Source organism: Volvox carteri, assembly GCF_000143455.1.
Source record: "Volvox carteri f. nagariensis unplaced genomic scaffold VOLCAscaffold_109, whole genome shotgun sequence".
NCBI lineage: Eukaryota > Viridiplantae > Chlorophyta > Chlorophyceae > Chlamydomonadales > Volvocaceae > Volvox > Volvox carteri.
In genome coordinates, this window is record NW_003307652.1 from 54,260 (window position 1) to 75,147 (window position 20,888).

At 56.5% G+C, this 20,888-nt stretch overlaps 2 protein-coding genes across 2 annotated transcripts in view; both read left to right on the forward strand.

Annotated features, from left to right (window-relative positions):
- VOLCADRAFT_100223 (uncharacterized protein) overlaps window positions 1–9,293 on the forward strand; it is a gene marked incomplete at both ends in the record, with an annotated part of 18,235 nt that extends 8,942 nt beyond the window's left edge. Inside the window, 10 exons of the mRNA XM_002958844.1 lie at window positions 96–258; window positions 732–801; window positions 1,082–1,180; window positions 3,393–3,689; window positions 4,384–5,187; window positions 5,277–5,509; window positions 5,718–5,979; window positions 6,934–7,484; window positions 8,083–8,582; window positions 8,812–9,293. Of these exons, the coding sequence (XP_002958890.1) occupies window positions 96–258; window positions 732–801; window positions 1,082–1,180; window positions 3,393–3,689; window positions 4,384–5,187; window positions 5,277–5,509; window positions 5,718–5,979; window positions 6,934–7,484; window positions 8,083–8,582; window positions 8,812–9,293 (3,461 nt within the window). The remainder of the gene's footprint in view (window positions 1–95; window positions 259–731; window positions 802–1,081; window positions 1,181–3,392; window positions 3,690–4,383; window positions 5,188–5,276; window positions 5,510–5,717; window positions 5,980–6,933; window positions 7,485–8,082; window positions 8,583–8,811) is intronic.
- Window positions 9,294–12,452: 3,159 nt separating this feature from the next.
- Window positions 12,453–17,369, forward strand: VOLCADRAFT_100224 (uncharacterized protein; the record flags this gene model as incomplete). Its single annotated transcript, XM_002958845.1, has 9 exons — window positions 12,453–12,520; window positions 13,396–13,483; window positions 13,588–13,853; window positions 14,056–14,233; window positions 14,502–14,652; window positions 15,314–15,573; window positions 15,780–15,935; window positions 16,556–16,789; window positions 17,343–17,369. The coding sequence occupies 9 exons, from the start codon at window positions 12,453–12,455 to the stop codon at window positions 17,367–17,369; spliced, it is 1,428 nt and encodes a 475-aa protein (XP_002958891.1).
- Between the last annotated feature and the right edge of the window lie 3,519 nt (window positions 17,370–20,888).

Below are 20,888 nucleotides of genomic sequence, written 5' to 3' on the forward strand. Positions count from 1 at the left end.
GCCGCCGCCGTCGTCACCGCCGTGGTCGACGTCGCCGACGAGGATGCATCCACAGTTGACGTCCGCGGTGCTGGCGGCGGCTCCGCCGCTGCCAGCGCCGCCGGCGGCTCCAGTACGTCCGCCATCATTACAGAGGCTCTCCTCCGACACCGACGACAGGGACGGTTGTCGTGACGGCAACGGCGACGCCGCCGCCGCCGCCGGTGGAGCTGGTCAACGGTCTCCCGGAAAGACGGCGGATACGGTAGCGTCGCCAAGGTGCGTCTCTGGCAGAGCTCACTTGGCCTTTTTCACGTCTTTATGCCGTTATGGATGGCAGTCACTTTGATAGGCAGCCTGCGCCATTCGTTTAATTTTCCGTACGTTTCCGTACAGTTTAGCACTGGAAAAGCTGTGGTTTTTACGCAATCGTCGTGGATTTGCCCTTTTGATGCATTATTCAATATTAGTAAAAAGAACCTGCTGTAGTGGATTGTTCATATCCATGTAGTTTAGGCAGGACACGGGTGTTAGTGGTGACAGTCGCGGTACTGCTGCTGCTGCTACTGCTGCTGCTGCTGCTGCTGCTGCTGCTGCAGCTAAAATGATGTTTCAGTGGGGAATCCGAACAGATCACCGGCTGCGGTGCTGGCCGCCGCTGGCCGGTACTTACTGTTTATCGCTTTTACATCTGCTAATTTTCCTGCTGCTGCCTCCGCCACCCCCGATACGTTTGCTGCCGTACTGCGAAGGTCACCAGGCGAGGGGCGAGGGGCATCAGGCGACGTACGGCGGCGGCGCTTTAAGCAGAGTGCCCTTCTGGTCAGTCCGTCAGCCCGCCTGTACGGCTTTATTTGGACGTTAGGTAGCTGGTGTTGGTGTGTGTGTGTGTTTTGCGTTCTGGGCCCACCACGTATACATAATGTATATACGTGTATATAAATATATACATATATCAGTATATGCATACAGATATATGTATATATACGTAGGTACACATGTAGATGCATCTGTATGTGCATGTATAATATCTATGCCACCCTGCCCCTCGCCGGCCCCTCTCCCCCCCGTCCCGCTCCCCCCAACCCCACTCGCCCTTCAGAGCAGCAACGGAGACGTTCAGCCGCTTCAGCGACTATCCCTGGAGGTGACCGTACGGAACCCCATGACAAGTGACGTGGAGCTGGAAGATCTAATCCAGGTATGTACGACATCGTGTCGTACCGTACAGATACACTAAAGTTTTGTTCTATATCGAGATTGTGCCTGTGCTGCTCTAGTTGCTGTTGTTATTGGCACTGCCACTGCCACTGCCACTGCCACTGCCACTGCCACTGCCACTGCCACTGCCACTGCCACTGCCACTGCCACTGCCACTGCCACTGCCACTGCCACTGCCACTGCCACTGCCACTGCCACTGCCACTGCCACTGCTACTGCCACTGCCACTGCCACTGCTACTGCCACTGCCACTGCCACTGCCACTGCCACTGCCACTTCCACTGCCACTGCCACTGCCACTGCCACTGCCACTGCCACTGCCACTGCCACTGCCACTGCCACTGCCACTGCCACTGCCACTGCCACTGCCACTGCCACTGCCACTGCCACTGCCACTGCCACTGCCACTGCCACTGCCACTGCTACTGCCACTGCCACTGCCACTGCCACTGCCATTGCCACTGCCACTGCCACTGCCACTGCCACTGCCACTGCCACTGCCACTGCCACTGCCACTGCCACTGGATCAACCCCGAACAGGAAACTCACAAAAGACTAACAACTCAAACGATGTGTGGCTTGGATGCGTGCATGACTCCCCCGATCCGCATGCAGGCCATAAGAAGCAGTAGCAGCAATCTCCAAAACATCGCGACAGGGGAGGGGGGATCGCGAGGTGGTACGGGCAGCGGCAGCTTGTACCGCATGGCGGCCGTCAACAGCGGCGGCGGCGGCGGCGGCAGTAGCAAACATCTTCGGGGGACGTCCGGCGGCGACAGCAACGGCGAACCCGGCGGTGGCGGCGGCGGCAGCGGGGGAGGAGGAGTAGCTACGGTTCAAGTTCTCGTACGGCGGCGGTGAGTACGGCAATTCTGTCTCTCCACGGCTTTACTTGGGAGGGGGAGGGGTGCTGCTGTGTATGTGTGTACATGCGTGCGTATGCGTTGTGTGTAGGGGGGTGTAATAGTAAGGAGGGAGGGGATGTGTGTGAGAGGTAAAGCGGTAAGAGGGGGTTGAGGGGTAAGGGGGAGAGGGAGGGGGAGGGGGGCCAGCAGGCCCTCTCTATATCTAGTGGGGCAACCTAGGGGATGCGGTCTCCTCGCGCCGTCATGGGTTCTAGTACACCGAATGTTTGATAGAACGGGGTTCACGTGTCGCGCGGGTTTTTTAATATTTTATGAATATTTTTGCCGTGTATTCCTGAATAATACATATGTGACACACCCCTGCTGTCATCTTCCGAGTCCCGGAGTTCCCGGGGTCCCTCGTTCATCTTTTCCTGTACGTTGTGTTCCAATCTGTTTGCCTTCTGCCTTCAAAAGGGGACTACGTGAGGGGGGTAGGGGGGGTAGATACTTGTTTGAATGCGGGGGTACGAGGATGGCTTTGTTGCAACACGCTCTGCCGTACTGCCGTACACCGCGTTTCATCAAGCCCCCTACACCTCCCTTTTGTTCAGGTCGGGAGGCGAGGAGCAGCTCTCCCCCCAGCGGGGCGGGGACGGTTCAACAGCTCGCCCTTCCTGTCTCGTGCAGCAGTTGGCCTTGGAGCTGCCGGTATGTATGTATGTCTGCGTGTCTTTAAGTGTGTTGGGGGGGGAAGGGGAGGGGGATGTATGCCAAGAGAATGTGCGTGTGTGTATGCCTCGGGGGCGTGTGTATATGTGTGAGGGGGGAGGGGGCGGGGGAGGGGGGAATTACATGCGAGAAACCCAGTCTGCCGGTGTTGGAAGGGAGAAAGGTGCTGCAAGAGATCAGAACAATCTGCCCGGGGCGTGGGGGTTCGGGGTTGGGGGTTGGAGCCCTAGGGCTCCTGGGACTAGGGGGGAAGAGAGCGTTCAGGGGCTTGATGCTGGGGGAGGGGGGACGACGGGGGGGGAAGGTGCTTTCAAAAGTCTTTTTATTGAAGATGGAAATGTTGCGTAACTCTCTCCAACGGTGTCATCATATGTGTATATATGTACATATAAGATTATATACATATATATACGTGTGTGTGTTTCCCTCGCCCCCCGGCCACGCCGCCGCCAAGTCTATAGTACCCAAGTCGCATCACGGGTCACTAAATATTCCTGATGCGGTATATTTGTCTTCTCCCGACCCCTATCCGTCTCCTTCTGATATCTGCTTCACTCGCCGGTAGTTCGTCCTATACCCCCTTTCCCCCCATTTCCCCTTTTTCTACCCCTCCAGGACACGAAAGAGGCGTGTCCAATGGAGATCCAAACACACACGTCCTCAGCTTCACTCCCAACCCCAGCCCCACACCCAGATCCAGTTCCAAATCCAGATGCAAGAGCAGGGGCAGCTTCCAGCAGCCGGGGTGGCTTAGCACCAACAGCATCATTCGCCTCCGCCTCCGCTTCCGCCTCCGCCGCGAGTGTGGGTGCGGGTGCGGGTGCGGGTGCGGGTGCGGGTGCGGGTGCGGGTGCGGGTGCGGCCGTCGAGGGGCGACTATTCACCGTCACAGAGCTGCAACCAACCACTGCGGTGAGTTGCGGAAACTTGTGGCACCGCAACCAACATAACCGTCACTTCACAACGCACAACCGCCACCCGGTGGGACACTGGCATACGTCTTTTCATCGTATGGCCCCCCCGCGTGGATGGCTGTGATGTACTAATTGTAATTCGTAACTAGTACCCAATACCCTGGGAGATACCGCCCCGGGGTTACATCGAAGTGCAGCGCTGAAGTAAAAGAAGTACAAAGCAAGTGAAAATGGATAAGATAACAGCAATACAAACGATGTATGTACGGATGTACGGGTGAGCACGTGTGAGACAGCTCAATCCCTAGGGCCTTCCCTCGGTACGGCATCTCGCGGTGCCGCCGGGGGTGGTGGCCGTGAGCAGCTGGTGGTGGTGGTGATGTGGTGATGTGGTGGTGGTGGTTGGCAACCTCCCGTTGCTTTTTTAGGACTCCCTTAGGGCTGCACTCACATCTTGGTGCCATCTAATATCCATTCCGCGACGTCGCCGCCGTACATTTACGACAATATTACCGAACTTAGGAATCCTCTTGGCTCTCTGGCTAACCTCTCTGGGTAACGCAACCGAGGTGTAACGCACACACGTATATACATACAGATATACATACAGACATCATCCAGCGCACATTATCATTATTGCTGTGACAGGAGGATCGGCCCCTAACCATCTCCCCCTCCCCCACGCTGTACAGCTGACTGTCGTCAACGTCGTACCTTCCCGCCGTACCTCCATGCCGTCACCGTTTCAGGAGCATCAAGCCACGGAGTCGCTTCATGCCGCCGCTGCCAGCGAAGGAGTCGGCGGCGGCGGCAGTGGTGCTGCCGGCGTCAGCGGCGGCGGCGGCGGCGTGAAGGCGCATCCCGTCTTCCAGCGGATGCAGACCTCATGGGAGCTGCCCGACGTCACGGCGGCGGATCTTGCCGTACATGGCAAGCAGCACATGTCGCTACCGCCGCCGGCAGCGGCGACGTCGGTGTCGGTGCCGACGCCGCCGGTGGCGGCGCTGTCCGCGACGCGGCTGCTTGGTCCGCAGCAGCGACAGCAGCAACAAAAGTCGGCGAGATCGTCCGGCGGCGGCGTCGGCGGCGGCGTCAGCAAGACGGTGCAATTGTTGTTGCAAAAGCTGAATGCACTGCCACCGAACCTGCGCGCTGAGATTATCACGCAGCTCAGCGGCCCGTCGGAAGTACGGATGCTTTTGTCGCAGTCCACGGCGCCGGCGCCGGCGGCGGCGGCTGAGACGGCGATGGCGGCGGCGATGATCGCGGGGGGCAGCAGTTTTGGGCCCCACCGTTCTGCTACCTCACCGTTCGCGGGCGCAACGGGGGCGGCGGCGGCGGCGGCGGCGGGGGGGCCGGCGGGAGGCCCGGAGTTCCAGGCCGCGGTGACACATTTCGCCGACAGCGCAGGCATCGCCGCCTCCGCTGCCTCCGTCAGAGGCGTCGCCGTCACTGGCGCTGAAGCGGCGGCTTACAGAACACAGCAGCCGAAGCAGGTCAGTAGCACTGGCGGCGGCGAATCCATGGAGACGGCGGCCAGAGGCTCCGCTGCCGCCGCTGCCGTCGCCGCCGCCGCTGCCGCCAGAGATGGGATGTCAGCGACCGGAAGACCGGGCACCATGCCCTCCTTGCTTTCCATCAACAGCCGCCACAGAAATCCCGTTTCACAGGAGCTCCTGACGGAGATCTCCGCTGCAGCGGCGGCGCAGTACGGCACCTCGCTGCCGTACATACCCCTTGCCGCTTCTTCCAATGCCGCCGCCCCCACTGCGGCGGATACTCGCCCAACTCCTTCGCCGGCCGCTGCCGCCGCCGCCGGTACGGCAGAATTATCTTCTGTCGTGCTATCTGCAGCCGACGCCACCGATAATCGCAGCAGCAGCTGCAGCTCTTTGGATCTTGATGCCGTACATCGGATGACGACAAGCAGGAGATCGCTAAAGCCCTCAGAAGCATTTCTGTACGGCAAGGTGGACAGCGCCGCCCTCCGCACCCCCACCGCCGCCACCGCTGCCGCCGCCGCCAGGCCGTCGCCGCCAGATAATCTCGACCCGCGGGTCGCGGCTGCGCTCCAGGCGGCAGGATTGCAAGTCAATTTCAGCAGTCCGTCAGCACCCGCCGTCGGCGCCGCCGCTGACGTCAGTGATGTAGTGCCTCCGCCTCCGCCAGCGGTACCGTTGCGGTACCGGCCGTCTGGGAAGAACACCTACCAACCAACGAGTGCGGAGATATTATTGGCCAGAAGGACAACACAGGAACGGTCAACACAGGGCACAGTGTACGGCAAGGTCAGCGATCATACTAATGGGCAGCTCCCAGCCCAGGATGCGATGACGGCAGCGGCAAACGCGGTTACTGGTGGCGGCGGCGGCAGCGGCGGCGGCGGCGGCGACAGCACTGGAAGCCACCTTCCATGGCCGATGCCGTCGGCGTCGGCGGCAGGGGTGACGGCAACCCTGCCGGTAAGTACCGATCAACGAGCACTGTACGGCAGCACCAGTGGGGCCCCAGGAAGAGTCAGCGTTAACAGTTCCGCAACGAAATCCGCCATCGGAAACAACACCGCCGCCGCCGCCGCTGGTGCTCCGCAGGGCAGCAAAGGCGGCGCTGCCGCTGCCGCCGCCGTCACCGTTGGCCATATAAGTGCCGTACCTGGCGGAATGGATGCCCTCCTGGAACGATTGGCTGAAGAGGCCTTCCGTCTTTCGGGTTCTAGTGCTCAGGAGCTTCAGGCCACTGACGCTGATGCTGGCGCTGGCGGAGGCGGCCCAAGCCAGCATCACGCCGCCGCCGCCGGCGCCTCCGTCACCGCATCCACCACCGCCGCTGCTGCTGCTGCTGCTGCTGCCGCTGGTGCGGACGCTGCGTCCAGCATCGGGGGCGTTGCGGGTGCGGGGTCCGAAGCTGGCGGACTGGGCGCCGCTGCAGCAAGTGCCGTTCGCGACGCCGTCGTCGTCGTCGGCGGCGGCCGCGCGCTTCCGCCGCCGTCACAGCAAACATTATCGGCCGCCGAGGAGGCGGCGATGCTGCAGCAAATGGAGCAGCTGCTTCAGCAGCTACAGCGCATGCAGCTGGAGGTAGCAGTGCCAATGGGTGTCGGCGGCGGCGCCTGCGGCGGCGGCGGCGGCACTGCTGTCAGCAGTGGCGGCGGTGGCGACGACGTCTTGCTCTCCGCCGGAGCTTCTTCTCAGCTACAGCCGCTGCTTCCGCTGCCGCCGCCGGCGCCGCCGCCGCCGCTGCAGCCTTCGGAGCAGTGGAACTCGATGGGGGCAATGCCTACGCCGCACAGGCCCGGAGCCGTACGCAGCGACGGCGGCGGCGGCGGCGACGGCGGTGCTACTGCCGCCGCCGTGAAGCTTTCGCATTCGCCGTCTTCTCAGCCACAGCCTTGGCCAATTAACCCGGTCGCCTTCCGGCAACAGCAGCAGCTGCCGCCGCAATACCCCAAACGTGCGCTGCATGCTCAACAAAACGCGGACGAACAGCACTTGACCCAGGACGTGCAACAGCCTCCACGGCAGCAGTCTGTACGGCAGGGTCAAGTAGTCGAAGGCAGGGACGTAGGTCCCGTCGGGGCAGCCCTAGCGGCGGCGGCGGTGGCGGAAGAGGAGGGTCTGGACGACCGGCGAGCGGCGGCTGCGTGGGAGGAGAAGCATCATGAGGTCCCGACGTCACCGCAACAACCGCCGCAACAACCGTCGCAACAACCGTCGCAACTGCCGCCGCCGCAGCAGCAACCACGGTCAGCTTCCCCTGCTCGCGCTTTGTTGGGCTCCCTGATTCGGTCAATACGGTGCGCGGCTATTGCATGTGTGTGTGTGTGTGCGGGGGGGTGATATCTGGGGTAATGCAATCATTAGCACGACAATGCCGTACATTATTATTGTTTGATGTGGGTCGTACATTGTATGTGGAGCTCCTTTCCCTGACGAGGGGGAGGGTGATTTTCTGTTGGAAAGAATCTTGCTGGCTGGTAAGACTGGATTGAGCTGGACTTGGTTCGCGGCCGGGCGCTGGGGGAGGAGGAGGAGAAGAGGAAGAGGAGGGAGCACATCACCTTCGGGGACGGGGATACTTCGCTTCGTGCAGGCCTACGTTTTAACTAATTTTCACTAAAATTCTAGCGCTGTATATATATACATGTATTATAAACAATTTTGTGTGTATAGGTAATATATATATATGTATATATGTGTGTACTACAAAACCTTGTATATGCATTTTGTCTCTGAACGGCGGGTCAGTTTCCGGTCTTGATGTCCCGGCCGGGGGACCTCCTGTGTCGCAATCCCCCTCGCCCCTCCCGCCCCCCCCCCCCGCGCCCTCTTACCCCACATGATGTGTCTCTGGCCGGTTCCTCCCCCCTCTCCTCATCCCCCCCTGGAGTGCAGGTCCCCGTCCAAGTGGCCGTCGTCGCCGTCGCGATCGCGTCGTAACTCCACCGCTGGCGTTACGTCGGCGACCGCGAGTGCAACCGCCACGACGGCGACGGCAGCGGCGGCAGCGGCAGCTGCGGTGGCGGCGGCGACGGCTTTTGTAAACGAGTCCACATCCGAGCCTCATCATGCTCAGTCACACGCCGCCGCCGCCGCCGCCGCCACTGCTACTGGTGTTGCTGCTTCCACGCGTTGTGGTTTCAGCTTCGGCGGCGGCGGCGGCGGCGGCGGCGACGCCACCGCTACGGGTCCTCGAAGGTACTGGCAATGGATTGTCATATTGCCGTACAGCTCCGCCGGGAGCTGCAGGACAGTCCGCAAGCGGGGAATACGACAATCTACCCGTCATCCCGGGAAACGGCGCAGCTGGCGCCAGGGCCGCCGCCGCCGCCACCACCATAACTTTACGGCAAAAAGGAAGCAGCGTCGAAGACCAGCCGACGGAAGAGATCGCCGTGCAGCTGCAGCAGCTGCAATCGCAGTTGCTGGATTTGCAGCAATTTCAGATACAGCTGGAAAAGCAGCAGCGACATCAACACCAAGAAAAACGACAGCAGCAGCAGCAGCAGCAGCAGCAGCAACAGCTCTCGGAACGCCAATTCGGTGCAGCGGGCGGAGCGGCCGTGCCGCCGCCATTTCCGAAGTCACTGGACACCACCACCACCACCATCACCACCTCTCCAGGACGAGCTGGAGCCCTCCAGGGCGCTGTTGTTGTTGCTGCCCCGGGGGGCCCTACGTCGGCGGCAGCGGCGGGCGCGGCGGAGGTGCTGAACGTCCCGACGCCAGACCTAGCGTCATGGCAGCCGCTGCCGCTGCCGCTGCCGACGCCGCATCTTCGTGACGCTCGCGCCGCGAACTTAACCGCCGTCGGCAATGCAATGCTCTCAGGGGCGTACGGTGGCGGCGGCGGCGGCGGCTGCGACGCAACGGCAGCGGCGGACGGCAGGGCCACCGCCCCGGCGGCGGTGCTGCTGCCGGCGGAAGCCATCCGCCGGGGGGAGCTACAGCTACAGCTACAGCTACAGCTACAACAGCAGCAGGCGGGGCCCCAGCGGCTAGGGCCGGCGGCGGCGATGCTGTTGGGTCAGCCAAGTGTCAGCCGGGCTCTTCTCTCGTCCCACCCGATTACGTGTGTGGATGTTGGCGCAGACGGCACAGAATGAATATCGTGCGGAGGGTGATACCTCGGATTCGCGCGCGAGTGGTACGGCGGCACACGTGTGGACGGTTGCGCTGGGTACTGGTTATTCCAGATACGGAATACGACGCCTGCCGTATGAAGTCGTACGGGTTAGTGGGGAGGCGGGTGGTGGCGATTCGTGTATGTGTGCGTGTGTGTGTGTGGTGGGTGGGGGAGAAAGAGGAGGGGAGGGGCATGGGGAGACGGCATCGTGTCTTTTGAACGTACGTACATACATACATGCACACGCACACGCACATGCACATGCACATATATGCATGCATATACTCGTACATACATTGCCCGTGTTTCCCAGGGCTTTGTACTCTCTTCACACTGGTCTCCATCTTTCACCCGCCGAAACAATAAACTTGCCAGTGCCTCACCGTCAGTGCCTCACCGTCATCCACCCCGCCGCCAGCCAGCTGCCGCAACCCGTGGAACAGCACTCACTCACTCACATACATACATACAAACAAACAATCACACATCAGCAGTATTCCTTTCCATTCTTCTTTTTATGCGCCTGCACTCGCGCCATGTATCTATCTAAATTCGGATCTGTAAATATGTTACATGTGTATATGGCCGTGGCGGTGGCGATGCTCTGGCGATGATGGCTGTTTCTTGAAGGCAGCTTGTTGTCGAAGGCATACTCGGGGTGTGTGACGAATGAGGAGCGAGAGGGAGAGAGAGGGGGAGGGTAGGTAGAGCGCAATGGGGGCGAAGTAGAGCGCAATGTACACGCGGGTGTTGTGTCGGATTGTATTGAGAGGCTGGCGTCGATGAAGAGTTGCACGAGCAGTCTTTCATATCAAGGATCTGCAGAACGTTACTGCTTATGTCGGGATGGATGTGGTGATAGCGGTCGCAGTGTTGGCTGTTAGCAGGTCGGTGTGGGGACTGCTGGGTAGCAGGCCCTGCTCCTGTTGTCCAGTTGTTTAGCAGTGTCGTTGTGCAGTACCGCCATACCGCTCCAGCCACGTATCACTGATCAGAAATTAGCTAGATCAGAGAAATTTTAAAAAACTTATGTTTTAAAATGAATATTATTGTTACTGACGACGCGACGGGAAAGAAGTACCAGATAGTCCAGACAGTACCAGAAGTACCAGATAGCCGTACTGACTTATTTTGGGGCGCAACCGCCCAACCGCATACCGGTACGGCAATCTCCGGACAGACGCCAACGACCCGGGTGGTCGCCGTGAAGCGCAGCCGCCGCCAGGCCACTTTTGTTCGATGGGTGATGTCGTACGGGGTGTACCGCAATTTCCGTACATAACTCCGCCGGATAGAATAATAAATAAATAAAATATCATTATCGCGGCCGCACGTGTGAAGTTATGCCACTGATGGAGGGCTGGCCATCCAGCCAGCTCGGTGTGTTGCAATCGGGTGTAGTAGCTGGTCGCTGAAAAGCCCTTCCGAGGTATGCTGCTCAAGCGCTTCGCGCGTACTTATAGTTGTTGTGTGTGCCGTACTGTGTACGGCAGCTACTACATCGGGCCAGTGGCCAGCACTGTATGTTCCCCCCCCTGCTGCTGGTGGCGGTGGCGGTGGCGGTGGTGGTGGTGTTGGTTATCCTAATCCTAACAGAACCCCATCTGTTGTTATTTGTCCGCTTTCGTAACATCTCCTGTTGACATCATGTGACTGATCGAATTCCATGCATACGCATGACTTGCATTGAAGTTCTTAACAAGCGAAAAAAACACGGACATACTTGACAGGGGTAGAAGTTATTATGACCACCACGACGACGGACTTCAGTAATATAAGTGACATAAAATATGAATCTCATTACTTGCTGTGCATCATCGATCATCATCGTTCCAAGTGATAGTACCTCCTGTATGTCTGTATGTATGTAAGTACGTGCATAATGGCCGCGTGTGTGGTATGGTATAAGTCATTTTTGCCGTGTAGGCAAGAGTGGGAGGAATGCTAAGGGAATGCAGGGTGACTGCTGGTTTTTGGGGGTTGGGAGGGAAAGGCGATCTCTTTAGTCGAATGGAGCGACATGGAAACGAGAACACGCGCGCGATCCGCGAGGATCATGCCGTATGATTAGGATTAGATCTGCGTAGATTTGGGGAGCATGGACGGACGTGTTGCCAATCAATCAAGTAATAAGTATAAGGGCTGTTGGTTGCCGATGTTGTTCGTTTTTAGTTGCCTCGGCTGCTAGAGGTTAGACTCGGCTACGTGTGGGTTGGCTTTAATGACAATGTTCTCGGCTGCGGGTCACATACAGCTCGTTATTTCCGTCATCATCCTAATAAACATTTTCGATCGGGCGCCCGCGTACCGCTGGCGCCGAGGAAAGGATGTTTTTGGACATTTCCTTGTGAAGTCATATTTCGAGACCCGCACACGCAGCCGGAGGAGGAGCCTAAATAGGCTTTTTATTTTTTTTTTGCTGCGGCCATTGCGGCTGTGCGACCCGCCGAACCCGCCGCAGATCCTACCAATTGACCTCTGTGCTAGCTGTAGGAATATGTGCGTATGTATGTATGTGTGCAGTCGTCGCTATCTGCTCTGTTACCAACCTCTCTTCGTTCCAACAGTGCATTGATAATGTTCCTAATTGACCAGAAAAGCAAAGAGTGTGTATAACTAGTTGCGGATTGCGCACGACGGCGCGGCTGCACAGCACCCCGTATGTGCGTGGTTAATTTGGACCCTTACAATAATTGAGAAAAAATAAATAATGACAACGTACTGTAAATCTCTGGACAGATAAGAGGCGCAATGTCCTGGACTCTGTATTTGCATGGGGGTTGCCTTGTTGCCTAAATAGGTGCATTGCGTAACTTAAGAGGGCAGGAGGTAGCTACAGCAGGAACGCGGGGATATCATTTGTGGTCCCCGGCACGTGACCCAGGTGAAACGGCATTACATTACAGTACAGTCCAGTACGATACACACTCCGCGTGCGATGAATTGGCGCGGGTATTATTACCTAGGCCATGCCCAGGTCGTCTTTATTCGCATTGGAATTTGTACGTCTTTGTACACCGCCCTTTTTGGAACTATTCGTAATTATGCAGCAAGCCGCCGCACAGCTGCAGGATCTTGCTACGCCGGTTTGTTAAGTCTATTAGCATTTGCCGATTTGGAGTAGTTACTGGTCTCATCTATGTCTGTGCTGGCATGTTTGATTTGTGACTTGGTTTGCGGACAGCTGCTGGCGCAGGGCCTGACAGGGTTAGCAGGGTTGTGACAGGCCTATGACAGCTTCGCAAAGACATGTCAAGCCTTGAATATTAGTATATTTCTTGAATCCTAGAGAGCTGCTTTTGGTCAGCAATCCTGTAGCATCTCGCCGCTGCCTCTATTGCCTGTTATGGCCACGCATAATTTGTAGGTAGTTCCAGTTCCAGCTGTAATCCGACCGGAGCACCTGACGAGCTTTACTGATGAAGCCCTACTAATTACATAAATTGGAAAGAGAACGTGCAATAGGGAAGTTTACTTTGACTTGTGAAAGCCTTAAGATATAAAAGATTCGCAAGGACTATTACCTAAGGTACGGCTAAATTAAAATGAAGCCTCAGCAGTTGGCTTTTCGGGCATGTTTATCATCACGTATGCGTCACTCGGACTAGCAGCTAGGACAAGCCCATGCAGCATAGAGATTTACAACATCGACATTTCCTATGCCGATTATTATGCCGATATATGAAAATGTGATGTTAATCACTATGCTATAAACGTCATTGTAATTTATCCTGGAATCTATCATTATCAATGTCACGGATTTTTCACGGGTGATCAACGCGCGATCGGCTTTCGCAAACTGATTTCCCGTTAATCTGCACAGCATATAATGTAATGTAATCTAATGTCACGTAATGTAATGCATATATAACATATCTTGAAATTTTCCACACCTAAAGCAGAGCCTGCCGCAGTCGCGACTAGGACTAGTCCTCGAGGTACGCGTTTGACTAGCGAGCGATGGCAACGTCTCCGCGCCGAACTCCACTAGGCTGGTTCCAGCTCATGACAGGATCAAAAAGTGAATCCATGTACTAAACACATGGCTACCACAAGGATTTGTGCGGCCTCCCCCTCTGCAGGTCTCAGACAGGGGTTCCAGGACAGGGGTCCATGGACGACTTGTCTGACGTCATTCTGTCATACATCCGTTTTCAAAATGATGGCACGGTAAGGTGCTTACGAGGAAATCCTGAAACGTCGCGTACATGCGTGCGTTACCGCAGTGGCCGCCTACGCACGTCCCCTGTACTCTATTACCATTCTGCCGCCAGGCTTCCGATGGAGACCGCGAATTTCTAGACGGCTTTCCCTGGCTGCTAGAGTGCACTGATGCCTCGGATGACCTGAGCATCGGCTGCTGCCCTTCTAGCCAGCAGGATGGTGGAAACGGCGGTATCGCCATCAGCAGCAGCGGCTACACCGTCGGAGAAGGCCTAGATAGTGACATAGGCCCAGGCTGCTACTGCAATGTCAGCGGCAAGGACACCGGTGTCGCTACAGCCGCCTCGCTGCTCCCGGCGGCCCTGGCGGCTGTGTGGTCGCCCTCACTGCAGCTGCAGCAGCAGTCACCGCAGCCGCATATGCCTGTTTCAAGGCCACTGATGCCGCCGCCGCCGATGCAGTCGAATCTGCAGCTACGGCTACCGCCGCAGCCGCCATCGCTGCAGCCGTCGCCGCAGCCGCATATGCCTGCGTTTAGGCCCCCATCATCACTGCTGTTGCGACCTCCGAGCCAGCAGGTACAGCTGCTGCCATGGCAACAATGCCAACCGCAACAGCCGAATCCATGTCAGCCACAGCACCTGCCGGTGTGGCAGCCGTGGGCAAATTGTGCCTCAACATCAATGCCTGCGTCAGGAGCAACTCAAGAAGTTGCAGCAGCTCAAGTTGCCCGGTACCTTGCTGGTGCTGGCCCCGGTGACCCTGCTGCGACTGTTGATACGTACATGGGTAGCAGCGCTTGCTGCTGGCAGCTCCTTCAGCAGAGTAGGGCTGACTATCAACCCGTCTTTCCACAGCAGCAGCAGCAGCAGCCGGATGGGCCGTCATTGCCCTCTACAGCAGCACCGTTACTGGCGGCGTCGGCGGCTTTTTCAGAGTTCCGGCCACCTTATTCTTCTCCTCCGGTGGCGGCGGCGCTGCCTCCCTCGGCGGCGGCATCCTATGGTGGCTCTTCTCCCTTCAGCACGGTCTCGTCGGGGCTGCCAACATCGCCTTCACTGCCCTGGCAGTCACAACAGCCAGTCCAGGGAGCGTCCGCAGCGGCACTCCCGCCGGTTTCGCCGCTTCCATCGCTGCCGTCAGCTGCATGGCCTTCGACTTCTCCAATGACGCTGGTGCGGAAGCTGGGACTGCGGGCCGAGGGACGGACGCCCCACGCCGTGGTCATGGATGTGGGTGCTCTGCTATGTAGGTATAACCACGGTCGTGGTGGCGGCAGTCGCGGCGATGGCAGTGGCGGCAGGGGGAGCGGCGGCACGGCAACGGGAACGGAATTGGAGGTTCACGACAAATGGAGTGAGGTGCCTGCCGGCAACAATCAGCACGCCTTCCTGGCGCACAGCGGGATGCAAGGGGCCCTCACTAACCTTTGTATGTGTCTTACGTATCGCAACGATCTGCGATCTGCGTGCTTTGTACGGAAGTTGTGCGATAAAAGCGATTCCATATCCCAGATCCGCAGCTCTACAGCTCGTCCTTATTTGTCCTTCTACCACCTCTCCGCTTCCGTATCGTCCTCACCCTCCCTCCTTTCCGTTCGGTCTTGTATTTCTGGGTTGGAGTTAACCTCGCATCCCTTACTCGTCTAAAAGCTCGACGCACTTACCCAATTCCACCACGTAGTAACGTGTCGCGCGCGGCCAGCCTCACCCTCACCCTCACCCTCACCCTCACCCTCACCCTCACCCTCACCCTCACCCTCACCCTCACCCTCACCCTCACCCTCACCCTCACCCTCACCCTCACCCTCACCCTCACCCTCATGTATCACCACAGCCGGCACGGCCTCCAGCAGGAAACCGGTGCACCTGCCGGGCTGCCAGTTCCCTGTCACCACCACATCCGCGGCGGGTGTCGCTGCACCAGCTGCCGCTACAGCCGATGCCCCAGCTGGCGCCGCAAGCCCACGAGGGGGCAGCAGTCTTCCGCAGCCATCGGGGGGAGCGGTCTTCGCAATCTCCATATCCGGTGTCAGGTGTACGTGTGGAACGACGTACAACAAAGCATGCAAGGCAGCCGGTCATCCACACTGGAAGGTATAATACGTGGACACGGATCTGTGCCCTTAGTTATGTCCGTCCGCAGACTCGCCTGCTGGCAGATCTTGGTGCATTGTTGTTTGGCAGGTTGGCTATTGGCATGGCATGTGGCATGGCATGGCATGGCATGCCACCATCCCTCCATCGCTTCCACGCCACCACCCATCCGCCCATCCGCCATCCACACACTTCCAACATCACAGGTCATTAAGTACATGCTGGCCTATGAGGTCTGCCCAGCGGAGCACACGGGACTTGCCGCCACTCTTTACAAGGACTTTGCTGCCGGCAAACAAAAGGGAGTTGAGACCAAGCAAGTCCTGTGGGTGACCACAGAGGGACACGTCGTGCTGTGGCACGTCAGGCGCCCGAAAGAAAAGGGTGGCGCCAGCAGCAACAGAGACCACATGGCGGCCGCGGGCGCTAAACGGATGCGATGATTGGGGTGCTGGAAGTGATAGCGGAGGAAGGTAACGCGGTCGTGAAGGCTGTGGTCATACTGCCGCTGCCACCACCGCTGCTGGTAGATGCCACTTCGGCTGCAGCTGCGCTCGTCGAAATGCTATATGATTTCGTGCACCTAGCTATTGGAACAAGAAGTAATGATGATGATGTGCCTGCTGCTCGTTACGTTGCGGGCTCTCTTCCTATGACCTGCTCCGAAGTGCAAGGCGGCGTGACGACAGGCTTCTGTGCCAGATAAAGCATAGAGTTGGCTTCTACACGCTCGTGAAAAAGGTGCCGGCAGATGTACATACATTCTTTGATGGTCCACCAGCCAGTGGTCCGCTGCAGCTCTTTTTCCTCTTCTTTATTTGTAGGAATGAATGGACTGACGTGCGTGCTGGAGTGCGTCCTACCTATGCACATACAGCACTACATACTCTTGTCGTACGTGCAAGTCATTTCTCGTACGTGCAGGCACGGGCAGGGGCTCCGTCGTGGCGTGCCGCCGCCTCCGCCGCATCACATTCCGTAGGCGTGGCTCTGCCAATGCGTCCATTTAATACCCCTTTGGCGATTACTGCAGGAAACGGCCTTTTTGATTAAACACGGTGATGTCAGTAGTCCTGCTTGTGTTAGCGGACAGCTCCTGGCAGGCGTACTCGTTCAGAGGCTTGCTTTTCAAGAGGGTTTGCAAAGGTCGGGTTCTCGGGATGTATGCTCCAAGGCGTCTTCGGAGGCCGAAGTTGTGTCGGAGGCGGACCTGCAGGTGCGACTGCAGGCCCTGCTGATATCGATGTTATGGCTGGGCAAGGGGTGGTGCGTCGCATTGACGACGGAGCCCATGCCCGTGCCACTGGCGCGTCAGTTAAACATTTGGCCACCTATAGGTCACCAAATCTCGTATAATAGGTGAGGACCGTCCCTACCTTTCATTATTATAGGAGATTGTCGCCTGTAGGGACGTGCCCGCCCAAATGGCCATTCTTTGTCGAAGTAACTCAGGTTTAAAGCAATGCCATGCCATACCATGCATGAACCTGCAAATTTTTGTTCATCCGTTAATAAGTTGGTGTGCAGCTGCAGCAGCCCTGCAGTAGCCCAGTAGCGGTGTATGTGCGTATGTATGCCTTGGTATGTCCGATTGTCACATTCATGTTCTGCTGTGATAGATGTTCGTCTGTATGTGCACCTTTGTGCGTCCTATTCCGGCCGGCCTAGGGAGAATCAGCAAAACAAATCTACTGTGAATCAATCCCTAGCTAGGCAAGTTGATGAAGTGACGTTGGCATGTCTGCCGTTTGTGGCACCCGTGCACCCAGCACCCTTCCGGGCTTGGAAAGAAATAGGCACCGTCGATGCCGTAGATATACGTGCCGCATGCATGACATCTCGTAAGACATTACGTAGTTTATGTGGCAAGGGTCGTCGGCTGCTGGTTTTTATGGTTTGGAAAGGGGTCTTCATCATCGGCATGGTCGTTCGGTTCCTTCCGTCATTCATCGAGAGCCGGATGCATGACAGGCATGCAGACGTGCAGACATGTAGACATGTGATGTGAGTTTTAAGGATGATGGCGATAGATGTTGGAAAAAAAAGTCTTATTAGGATGTATCTGTCTATCTAGCACCTGTGTGTATGTGTGCATTTATGCAAAGAAAGTATTCGGTTCGTCTGTCGTATTCGGTTCGCCTGTCGTATTCGGTTCGTCTGTCGTATTCGGTTCGTCTGTCGTTCCATCGGCGTATGTCGAGAACGAACAGCGATGTGTTATTATTGGTCGGTTTGCATGTATACGCCGTGCATATGTGTGTTCGTTCAGTAGATGGCATAGAAAGCAATCATGTATGTGTACATGTAGGGCGGGCCCCATCACATACCCCCCTCGTCGCATATGGATGGTTTTGCATGGGAGCCCGCTCGGCCGCCGCCACGCAGCTGCTCAATGCTATGAACGTTTAGCTATGAAAGTTTAGCCATCACATACCACCATCGCCCTACTAAGCGGATGGCAGGTAGGTATGTGGTGATGAGATGGCAAGAGAGATGGTGCGTGTTTTTGTTGCTGCTGCTACTCGGGCGCCGTGGATGGGTGAGGGGGCGGCGGGAAGAGCCGGCCCCGCCCGCCCGCCCTTTAGCTGTTGAATCCGTTGCTCGAATGTGTGAATAATTAGATATAGGACCGCTAATGTCGACCTGTATTTGCTCGTTGCATGACAATATACACGTTGCGTTTGCCAAATAGGATGTGGGACTGTCACCAGCTTCGCTGGCTGGCTGGATTACGGAATGTTTTCGTTGCCCTAGAGGTTGTTAAGACAAGGTTGATACAGTAACGGATTAACGGAGTTGGAAGTTGCATGTGTGCGCCTTTAGCTGCTTGCTGGCTGGCCGGCAGCTGGCTGCTGGCTTCATGCAGACCGGGAAAACTGGCCGGTTGGTTTCCGGCTGGCTGGGACATACATGTGCACATACATACATACATACATACCTGGTGGCTGATAGACATGACTAGTCAACAAGTACTTGCTAAGCAGGGCAGAAAGAAGAGGGCACGCAGACACGCATAATGCTGTGTCCGTTTATCCTTGCCGAGGTTGGATGGCACATACAGATTATTGCTTCGTTGGATGTCGTTGGATGTCGCTGTGTACGTGGTGAATAAGGCTATAGCCTTATCACTAGCTAGTGATGCATGCCGAATGAAATATTGCACACATATCGTCCAGAAATCGTGGTTTGTTATTTGTATGTGTCGGTACATATATTGCGTCATAAACATCTGTTGTTGTAATGATGCATCGTCGGGGCGGCCAGTAGTGTGCACCATCCCGCCTGCAGGCGGTATATATGGTTGTTGTATGTGTGACGTATGCTGTACCCCCTACGTAGGGGGGTACAGCAGCTTCAACCATGCCCACTAGCTTGCCGCATTCCTACCTTCATTCAAATTCAGTGGTACCCTCATCCTTCCGAGTCAGAAGTTCTGACTGTAGTAGTGTAGTAGCTGGCCGCTGAAAAGGCCTCTCGAGATGCTAGCCATGGCGGTCGCGCTTAGCGTGTATTTGTACTATTACAAGTAGCTGGTACACAGTACGGCACACATAACCTCTACAAATACACGCTAAGCGCGACCGCCAGCATCCCGAGAGGCCTTTTCAGCGGCCAGCTACTACACTGACCCCTGCCAACATACATCTGTGGAGTCGGGGATGACGAATCCAGCACCCACAACCAGCATCAAATGTAATCCCAGACCATCGGCACCGTCAACAACTTCGAAGGTTTAGCAGTGCATGGGAGTATGCTGAGTTTTTGTTATGTTAGTTTTTGGATGTATTGTAGTGTGAGGTGATCTCAGTACTGGTTCTGGTTCTGGAGCTAACTACTATGGCTGGAAGGCCTGCCAGCCATAGGCTCCTCGGTACAGGTTACGTAGATTAATTGATCTATCCCCTTATAACGGGATAGGTATAGAGCGAAGGGGAAAAACAAGACCCTAGGGTCTTGTGCTATTGTATCTACATAACCTGTAATGAGGAGCCTGCTCTGTATCCGCTGCCTAATTCAACAGGTTATGAGCCCCGGTAGGCTGCACCTAAGCTAGCTCCACTGTGCATCCATGATGTACACGCGCAGGGAGAGGCGCGAATTCTTGTCGATGCCCACGCACTCGTCCATGCTCAGCGAAATTAATTGTGCGCCCTGCACCAGCTCCCTGACCTTGTCCATCAGTACCCCATCCAGTGCCTCTGCGAGGTTCCAGGCCGAGAAGCTGTCACGCCAAAACATCTGAAGCGCACAAACTCTGTGCCACGACCTAGTTAGTCGCTATCCACAGGTGGTTAAGCCAACCGAAGGTAGTTGGACGAATAGCGTTTTGATTCAGTTGAGATTTAGGGCACTACTTGACTAGCGTATAAGGCGCTTTCCGTTGTGGTTTGAGGATGTTCAGTGTTATTCATCTGTCGTTAGTCGGATGAACGCTACGCATCTGGGATAGGGCATCGTGTGATAAGGCCCGGCGCGGATCAGTCGATCCCTCGCCATAAGTGTGAGTGCGAAGAGGCCAAACTTTTTGTCGTTTGGCTCTCGAAGCAACTCTTCGTGAGCGTACAGACCAATAAATATTAAGGATAATATAATCACAGGTGGGCAGCCAAGCCCGTTTTTATGTAACAAGCCCATAAAGTGGGTCATATACCTGCACATAAATATATGACATGCGGAACATGACAGGGTCATATTGCGCACGGTATTCCATGATGCAACAATGCAGGCCATGACCACCCTGGCCCATGTTTTGCACTCATTCCAGGAGTTGTACACTGCGTTCCATGACCACATCGGCACATGCTTTGCTTGGTTTACATGAGTTGTACACTGCAGTCCATGACCACATCGGCACATGCTTTGCTTGGTTTACATGAGTTGTTCACTGCAGTCCATGACCACATCGGCACATGCTTTGCTCGGTTTACATGAGTTGTTCACTGCAGTCCATGACCACATCGGCACATGCTTTGCTTGGTTTACATGAGTTGTTCACTGCAGTCCATGCAATGACCACGTCGGCACATGTTTTGCACACATCCCATGAGTTGTTCACTGCAGTCCATGACCACATCGGCACATGTTTTGCACACATCCCATGAGTTGTTCACTGCAGTCCATGACCACATCGGCACATGTTTTGCACACATCCCATGAGTTGTTCACTGCAGTCCATGACCACATCGGCACATGTTTTGCACACATCCCATAAGTTGTTCGCTGTGGGCTTACAAGTCATGACCAGCAACCCATCATCCCGTGGGCTCCAAACCCCAAGTCAGCCGTCAGAAATAAATGTATGTACTCCAAGACTC